A 9,426-nucleotide genomic window follows, 5' to 3' on the forward strand; every position below is an offset into this window, starting at 1 on the left:
GGGGCCAGAGTTTTCCTTGGAAAACTGCGGGGTCTCCATGAGCGGGTTTGGCCGCCCCAGTGATCCCAGTCATTCCCAGTTTGGAGCCCGTGCTGGCTCTGCTTGGGAATTCCCCTCCTGGAAAAGCTCCCAGAGGATTTTCCAGCACTTTAGCCTTTCTGGGCACTTCTGATTCCCAAAAGGGATTTTTTTTTCCCCTTTTTTTGTTTCCCCTTTCCAGCGGGAATTCTCCCAAAAGCTGCTCCGGCAGCTCCACGTCCATTCCCAGGTCGTGGATGTCATCCCTGATCCCAATCTTTGGGATTGCTTCCTTCCTGCTTTTCCTTGGATGCAGAGCCATCCCTGCCTGTGCTGGCAGGCTCAGCACCCCAATCCCATTCCCATCCCCAATCCCATTCCCATTCCCTTTCCCAGTCCTGTTCGCATTCCCATCCCCATTCCCAATCCCATCCCCGTCCCCATTCCCATTCATAGTCTCATCCCTATTCCCAACCCCTTAGCCCATGCCATCTCTTATCCTGCCCCATTCCCACATTCCCATCCCCATCCTGCCCCATTCCCATCCTGCTCCATCCCCTCACTCCTGGTCCCATCCCACCCCATTCCCACTCTCCCATTCCCACTCCCAACCTCCCATCCCCATTCCCGCCCCATTCCCATCCCCAATCCTACTCTCATTATCACCCCATTCCCATTCCCACCTCCCCATCCTAGTCCCATCCCCAATCCCCCATCCCCATTCCCACCCCATTCCCTCTCTCCCATTTCCATTTCCATTTCCATTCCCATCCCCACCTCCCCATCCCATTCCCATCCCCATTCCCCCATCCCCATTCCTTCTCCCCCATTCCCATTTCCATCCCCATTCCGACTCCACCATCCCATTCCCACCCCATTCCCTCTCCCACATTCCCATCCCCATTCCCTCTCCCCCAATTCCCATTCCCACCTCCCCATCCCATCCCACTCCCCCACTCCTCCATCCCATCCCCATTCCCACTCCCCCATTCCCATTTCCATTTCCATCCCCATCCCATTCCCACCTCCCCATCCCATCCCATCCCATCCCATCCCATCCCATCCCCACTCCCCCATCTTATTCCCACCCTGTCCCCCATCCCCATTCCCACCCCATTCCATCTCTCACATTCCCATCCCCATCCCCATTCCCACTCCCCTACCCCATTCCCACCCCATCCCCGTCCACATTGTCATTCCCACCCCATTCCCGCCTCCCAACCCCCATTCCCACCTCCCAGTCCCCATTCCCACCCCATTCCCTCTCCCCCATTCCCACTCCCCCACCCCATTCCCGCCCTATTCCCAACCCCAATCCTGCTCTCTCATTACCGCCCCATTCCCATTCCCACTCCCCCATCCCCATTCCCATTCCCGCCCCATTCCCACTCCCCTGGGCCAGTGCAACCGTTTTATTGCCAAACCACAAACCAACCCCACACACCCCAAAACCCCACACACCCCAAAACCCCACACACCCCGCAAACCCCACAAACCCCCCAGCCTCCTCCCTCTGGGAGGTGGCTCCGAGGGCAGTTTTGGGGCGCTGTCCCCATTTCTGGGGGCAATTTTGGAGCGCTGTCCCGTGTTGGGGGTAGTTTTGGGGCACTGTCCCGTGTTGGGGGTAGTTTTGGGGCGTTGTCCCATTTTTGAAGCGCTGTCCCGTGTTTGGGGCAGTTTTGGGGCTCTGTCTCCATTTTTGGGGGCAGTTTTGGGGCGCTGTCCCCGTGTTGGGGTCAGTTTTGGGGCGCTGTCCCGTGTTTTGGGGGCAGTTTTGGGGCGCAGTGCCGTTTTTGGGGCCGTGTTTGGGGCGCGGCGCTCAGAACACGTGCGTGTAGAACACATCCACGTTGCCGGCGCGGTCCAGCGGCAGCGCCGCCCCCACGTTGCGCGCCCCCAGCCGCGCTCCCCCCAGCGCCGAGGAGCGCCGCAGCTTCAGCAGGCTGAACCTGGAGAAATCCCCGCGGGCCTCGCCCCGCGCCCGCTCCAGCACCTGGATGAACCCTACAAACACCGGCACGCCGTCAGGGGGACCCCGAAACCCCGACCCCAAAATGCCCAAAATCCCCCGCAGCGCTCACCCGCCTGCAGGCGCTCCCAGCTGTTCCACACCGAGCCCACGCACACGATGGGCAGCCCCAGCTCGCCCGCGAACAGGCTCTGTGACAGCGGTGGGGACACTCAGAGGGACACGGTGGCACCGCCGCGGGGGTGGGGACACCCGGCAGGGCGCGGTGGCACCGGCAGCACCGGCTTCTGTGGCCTCACCTGGTGGATTTTGGGCAGCACGGCCACCACGTGGCGCGCCAGCACCTCGCCCGCCTTGGTGAAGATGTGGCAGCACAGCGGGTCACCGAGCTGGGCACCTGCGGGTGGCACCCGTGGGGACGTGGGACACTGCTCTGTGCCCCCTCCCCCGTGGGTGGCACCTGGGGGTGGCACCCACGGGGACATGGGACACCCCTCTGTGCCCCCTACCCCAGGGGTGGCACCTTGGGGACATGGGACACTCCTCTGTGCCCCCCTTGGGAGTGGCACCTGAGGGTGGCACCCATGGGGACGTGGGACATTCCTCTGTGCCCCCTCCCCTGGGGGTGGCACCTAGGTGTCCCCACCCTGTGCTCGGGGTCAAGGTGCGCCCGGGGCAGAGAGCAGGGAGTGGCAGCGGGAGGGACAAGGGGACAGAGATAAGGGGACAAGGATAAGGAGGCAGGGACAAACAGGGATAGAGACAAGGGGGGACAGGGACAAGGGGGATGGGGACAAGGGGGACCGGGATGGGAAGGGGGACAGGGACAAACAGGGATGGCGACAAACAGGTGACAGGGACAAAAGAGACAGGGACAAGGGGGACCGGGATGGGAAGGGGGTCAGGGACAAGGGGGACAGGGACAAAAGAGACAGGGACAAGGGGGACAGGGATAAGGGATACTGGGATGGGAAGGAGGTCAGGGACAATGGGGACAGGGACAAACAGGTGACAAGGACAATGGGGTCATTCCGGGGAAAGGGGTTTCCCTACCCTCCGCCAGTTTCTGGCAAAACCCCGCAAATTTGGACTTCTCGAAGGTGCGGTAGAGGTGGGTCAGGAGCCCCATCCTGTCCGAGATCTGTGGGGTCGGGGGGCAGGGCGGCCATGGGTGAGGCTTGGGGACCCGTCCTGGACACCCCAATGTCCCCGGGTACAGCTGGGAGTGACCCCAGATCCTGGCACACGGCCCTGAGCCCCCCAGGACCCCAAACACGGCTCAGGGCCACCCTGGACCCCAACACCATCCCAAAACCCTTCTAGCACCTGATATCCATCCCAGCCCTGCTTCCAGGACTGTGAGACCCATCCCAGAGCCCTTCCAGGACCCCGATACCCATCCCAAACCCCCAAAACTCATCCCAAAGCCCCTCCAGGACCCCAAAACCCATCCCAAACCCCTCAAGACCTCCAATACCCATCCCACAACACCCCCAGGACCCTGACACCCATCCCAAAGCCCTTCCAGGACCTTGACACCTATCCCAAACCCCCTCAAGTTCCCAACATCATCCCACCCCCCGAGAACCCCAAAACCCATCCCAAAGCCCTCAAGAACACCAAAACTCATTCAAAACCCTCCCAGAAGCCCAAAACCAATCCCAAAGCCCCCCAGAACCCTAAAACCCATCCCAAAGCCCTCAAGAACTCCAAAACCCATCCCAAAACCCTCCCAGAACCCGAATACCCATCCCAAAGCCCCTCAAGACCCTGATACCCATCCCAGATCCCTCAAAACCCATCTCAAACCCATTTCAAGACTCCAGCCCATCCCAAACCTCCCCAAAAAACCAAAACCCATCCTAAAGCGCCCAAGAACCCCAAAATCCATCCCAAACCACCCCAAGACCCCTGATACCCATCTCAAAGCCCCTCAAGACCCTGATACCAATCCGAAAACTCTGATACTCATCCCAGATCCCTCAAAACCCATCCCAAACCCCCCCAAGAACCCCAAAGCCGATTCCAAGCACCCCAAAAACCCTGGCAGCACCTGGAAATAGTCGAACATGGCCTGCCTGACGTAGGCGACGTCGTGGGGCGGCACCTCCAGGTTGTCCATGCAGTCAAAGACCATCTTGACAGCCTGGTGAGCGATCCAGTACGCTGGGAATAACGGGATCGGGGATGGATGATGGATGGATGGATGGATGGATGGATGGATGGATGGATGGATGGATGGATGATGGATGGATGGATGGATGGATGGATGGATGGATGGATGATGGATGGATGGATCAATGGATGATGGATGGATGGATGGATGGATGGATGATGGATGGATGGATGGATGGATGGATGGATGGATGGAGGGATGGATGGATGGATGGATGGATGGATGGATGGATGATGGATGGATGGATGGATGGATGGATGGATGGATGGATGGATGGATGATGGATGGATGGATGGATGGATGGATGGATGGATGGATGGATGATGGATGGATGGATGGATGGATGGATGGATGGATGGATGGATGGATGATGGATGGATCAATGGATGATGGATGGATGGATCCATGGATGGATCAATGGATGGTCAGCAGTGGGGTCAGCATTGGGGTCCCCCCTCCCCGGTGCCCCCCCGGGCTCACCAGACCCCTCGTCCCCCATCATGTGTCCCCAGCCGCCACAGCCGGTCTCGGAGCCGTCGGGGTTGATGAGTTTGCAGTTGGAGCCCGTGCCCGAGATCAGCACGATGCCACCTGTGGGGTGACACCCGTGGGGGTGGCACGGTGCCCAATGTCACCAATGCCATCCCAGCCAGCAGAGGACAGGGGGACAGGGATGGGAAGCGGGACAGGGACAAGGGGAACAGGGACAAATGGGGACAAGGACAAATGGGGACAGGAATGGGAAGTGGGACAGCGGCAAATGGGTGACAGGGACAAGAAGTCAGGGACAATTGGGACAGGAATAAGGGTTACAGGGACAAATGAGTGACAGGGACTAGGGGGACAGGCACAAGGGAGGCAGGGACAAGGGGGATAGGGATGGGAAGGGGGACAGGGACAGGAGGGGCAGGGACAAATGGGTGACAGGGACAATGAAGACAGGGACAAGGTGGGCAGGGATGGGGACAGGGATGGGGACAGGGACAACAAGGACTGGGACAAGGGGACAGGGACAACGGGGACAGGGACAGGGACAAGGGGAGCAGGGACAAACGGAACAGGGACAAATGGGTGGCAGACGCAAATGGGTGACAGGGACAATGGGGACAGGAACAATGGGGACAGGGCCCAAGCGCACCGTGGTCGGTGGCCGTGGCCATGGCCCCCACGGCGTCGGTGGTGATGAAGTAGCTCTGGCTCAGGTGGGGGAAGCGGCGCTGCAGCTCCTCCGTCAGCTTCCCGATGGCGTCCTGCTGGTCCCCTCCGCTCAGGGACAGCCCCTGCCGCACCCAGGGCCATGTCACCCCCGTGGTGGCACCGGGGGGGTGGCACGGGGCGTAGGGACAGCGCGGGGGCTCACCAGGGAGCGCAGGGGCACCTGGGGGTCGGCGCCCGCCTTGCTCTTGGCCTCGGTGACCATGCGCTCGATCCTCTCCAGGCACTTCTCGGAGCCGATGAGCTGTGACACGGCCAGGGGACAGCCTGAGGCCACCAAGGTGCCACACCGGGGGTGCCATGTGAATTTTGGACACCCTGAAGCCACCCTGGGAGTCCCACACAGGTTTTGAACACCCTGAGGCCACCCCAGTGCCATCCCAGGGATCCCACATAGGTTTTTGGGCACAGGGACACCCTGAGGCCACCCCAGTGCCACCCAAGGGTCCCACATAGGTTTTTGGGCACAGGGACACCCTGAGGCCACCAAGGTGCCATCCCAGGTGTCCCACGAGGGTTTTTGGGAATGGGGACACTGTGGCACCATCTGCAGTGGCTGCGTTCCACCGAAGTGTCCGTGAGTTTGGGGACAACCAGAAACAGCAACACTCCGTGTCCCACACCCTGTTCCATGTCCCATATCTCCATGTCCCACAGCGCACTCCATGTCGCAAACCCATTTCCATGTCCCAAACCCAGCTCCGTGTCCCAAACCCTTCTCCATGTCCCAAAGCCATCTCCATATCCCGTATCTCCACATCCCACTGCATGTCCCAAACCCAGCACCATGTCCCAAAGCCATCTCCAAATCCCATATCTCATGTCCCACACCCAGCTCCATGACCCAAACCCATGTCTGTGTGCCAAAGCCATTTCCATGTCCCACATTCCACTCTTTGTCCCAAATCCATCTCCATGTCCCAAACCCAGCTCCGTGTCCCACATCCCACACTGTGTCCCAAAATTTCCTTCCCATGTCCCAAACCCATTTCCATGTCCCACATCCAGCTCTGTGTCCCAAACCCATCTCCATGTCCCATTCCTCCATTTCCCAAAGCCCCTGTCCCCGTGTCCCCAAACCCCCTCCCCGTGTCCCATCCCCCTGTCCCCGTGTCCCCAAACTCATCTCCATATCCCAAACCCAGCTCCGTGCCCCAAAGCCATCTCCATATCCCACATCTCCGTGTCCCAAACCCACCTCCATGTCCCAAATCCCATTCTGTGTCCCAAAACTCCCTCCCCGTGTCCCAAACCCACCTCCATGTCCCAAACCCAGCTCCACATTCCATATCTCTGTGTCCCAAACCCCCTGTCCCCGTGTCCCAAACCCCCTCCCTGTGTCCCAAAACCCCTCCCCGTGTCCCAAACCCCACTCTGTGTCCCACATCCTGCTCCATGTCTGGAACTCATCTCCATGTCCCAAACCCATCTCCATATCCCATATCTCTGTGTCCCATCCCCTGTCCCAATGTCCAAACCCCCTGTCCCCGTGTCCCGTTCCTGTCCCCGTGTCCCAGCCCAGCCTGGGGACAGGGCTGTCCCCCAGCTCACCCAGTGGTTGGTGCAGGGTCCCTCGGTCTCGGCCAGGATTTGGCCATCCCCGGACACCAGCACCACCCTGGAGTGGGTGCCCCCGCTGCGGAGAGAGGGGGGGACACTGCCAGCACCGCCCCTGTCCCTGTCCCTGTCCCCTGTCCCTGTCCCCATCCCACCGAGCAGGGGGACCCCGCTGAGCCCCCGCCCAAGGGGTCACTGGGGGGCCCTGAAATGGGGGGTGCTGACCCCCACCCGGGGGGGTCCATCCGAGCCCCCCTCCATCGGCTGCCTCCCCTCGGCCCCCCTGTTTTGGGGGTGCCCGAGCGCGGTTTGGGGGTGCGGACCCCCAGAGCCTCCTCCATCGGTCCCCGGTTTGGGGGTGCCCGGGCGCCGGGGCGATGGGTTTGGGGGTGCGGAGCCCCCTCCATCGGTCCCCGTCCCCCCGGTTTGGGGGTGTCCGGGCAGGGTTTGGGGGTGCGGAGGAGCCCCCGGAGCCCCCCCGGCCGCGCCGCGCCCCTCACCCCTCCACGCCGCCGAACAGCGACGCCATCGCGGCCGCCACTGGCCCCGCCCCCCTGTGCCGGGCACGCCCAGGGGCGGGGCCACACTCAGGGACACGCCCATGACTATTTATGGACAGTGGCCACGCCCATCCGCGGCCACGTCCCATGGACCCGCCCATCTCCATATATGGGCAAAGAGCAGCGCCATCCCTGTCAATGGCCACGCCTCCCCGTTGGCTCCGCCCCCGCGCCCGTTCCGGGTCCCGGTGTCCCCTCCCTGTCCAGGGGGACCCCGCGATGGCACCGGGACCCCGCCCGCGGCACGGGGCGCTGCTGGCCCCACGGACACGCTGAGGACACGGCCCGAAGCGTGTGGGGCCGCGGAATGGGGTAAATACCCCGAATCACCCCGAAACTCACACGTGAGAAATCACCCAATCCCCTCTGTACCCACCCACCCGTGAGAAATCCCCCAAATACCCCTGCACCCATCCGTGGCACAACCCCAAGCAACCACAAGTGACAAATCCCCCAAATCCACTGTACCCCACCCGTGAGAAATCATCCCCCAAATCCCCCAAATCCACTGTACCCATCCGTGGCGCAGCTCCACGCACCCACAAATGACAAATTCCCCCAAATTTTCTCTACCCACCCGTGACAAATCCCGGAAATCCCCTCTGTACCCATCCATGAGAAATCCCCCAAATCCCCCTGTACCCATCCGTGGCACAGCCCCACACACCCACAAGTGACAAATTCCCCTAAATCCCCCCAAAACCCACCCCAAAGTGGCAAATCCCCCAAATCGCCCCATACCCATATGTGAGAAATCCCCCAAATCTCTCTATACCCACCTGTGGGACATCCCCCAAATCCCCCCTGTATCCCACCCCTGAGAAATCCCCCAAATCCCCCTGTACCCCACCTGTGAGAAATCCCACACATGAGAAATCCCCCAAATACCTCTGTACCCATCCGTGGCACAGCCCCACGCACCCACAAGTGACAAATTCCCCTAAATCCCCCCAAAACCCACAAGTGACAAATTCCCCCAAATCCCCCTAAAACCCACAAGAGACAAATTCCCCCAGATCCCCCCAAAACCCACAAGTGACAAATCTCCCCAGATCCCCCCGTACCATCCGTGGTGAGAAATCCCCCAAATCCCCCGTTCCCTCCTGGCTCAGACCCCCCCTCGCACTCAGCCTCTCCTTCCCAGAATTCCCCTGAGCTAAGGGGGGTCCCCTTGTCCCCTCTGTCGCCACGGAGGGGTTGGGACCACGTGTCCCCTCTGTCCCCGGTGTCCCCGGGGTCCCCTCCCCTGGTGTCCCTCGGCAGCCGCTGCCCGTCCCCCCTCCCCGGGTCAGCGAGGTCACAGCTGAGACCCTGCCGGGCCCCGCGGGCTCAGCGGGGGACAGAGGTGACAGTGATGGCAGCGGTGACAGCGGTGGCAGAGGTGACAGTGATGATAGAGGTGACGGTGATGGCAGCAGTGACAGCAGAGCCGGCGATGTTCCCGCCCCGAGGAGAGGGAGGGAGGGAGAGGAGGGAGAGAGGGGAGGGGGGAGATGGAGAGATGGAAAATGTGAAGGGAAAGAGGGAGGAATGGATGGATGGACGGACGGACGGACAGACGGATGGATGGATGGATGGATGGATGGATGGATGGATGGATGGATGGATGGATGGATGGATGATGGATGGATGGATGGATGGATGGATGGATGGATGGATGATGGATGGATGGATGGATGGATGGATGATGGATGGATGGATGGATGGATGGATGGATGGATGATGGATGGATGGATGGATGGATGGATGGATGGATGGATGGATGGATGGATGGATGGATGATGGATGGATGGATGGATGGATGGATGGATGGATGATGGATGGATGGATGGATGGATGGATGGATGGATGGATGGATGATGGATGGATGGATGGATGGATGGATGGATGGATGGATGGGCACACCCAAATGGAAAGAGATAGTAGCAATG

General features: G+C 60.9%; 1 protein-coding gene across 2 annotated transcripts; it reads right to left on the reverse strand.

Moving 5' to 3' along the window:
* Positions 1-1,685: 1,685 nt before the first annotated feature.
* NAGK (N-acetylglucosamine kinase) lies at positions 1,686-7,480 on the reverse strand. Of its 2 annotated transcripts, XM_059470581.1 has the most exons (10): positions 7,436-7,480; positions 6,930-7,014; positions 5,524-5,622; positions 5,302-5,443; positions 4,644-4,754; positions 4,041-4,153; positions 3,041-3,128; positions 2,287-2,384; positions 2,100-2,178; positions 1,686-2,022 (listed from the first exon to the last, which is right to left on the reverse strand). In XM_059470581.1, the coding sequence occupies exons 1-10, from the start codon at positions 7,462-7,464 to the stop codon at positions 1,838-1,840; spliced, it is 1,029 nt and encodes a 342-aa protein (XP_059326564.1). In that variant the 5' UTR covers positions 7,465-7,480; the 3' UTR covers positions 1,686-1,837. The 2 variants fall into 2 exon arrangements, with proteins under 2 accessions (XP_059326564.1, XP_059326566.1); XM_059470583.1 differs by lacking the exon at positions 6,930-7,014 and having other exon boundaries at positions 7,436-7,463.
* Positions 7,481-9,426: the final 1,946 nt, after the last annotated feature.

Source organism: Ammospiza nelsoni, chromosome 4, assembly GCF_027579445.1.
Source record: "Ammospiza nelsoni isolate bAmmNel1 chromosome 4, bAmmNel1.pri, whole genome shotgun sequence".
NCBI classification, from domain to species: Eukaryota; Metazoa; Chordata; class Aves; order Passeriformes; family Passerellidae; genus Ammospiza; species Ammospiza nelsoni.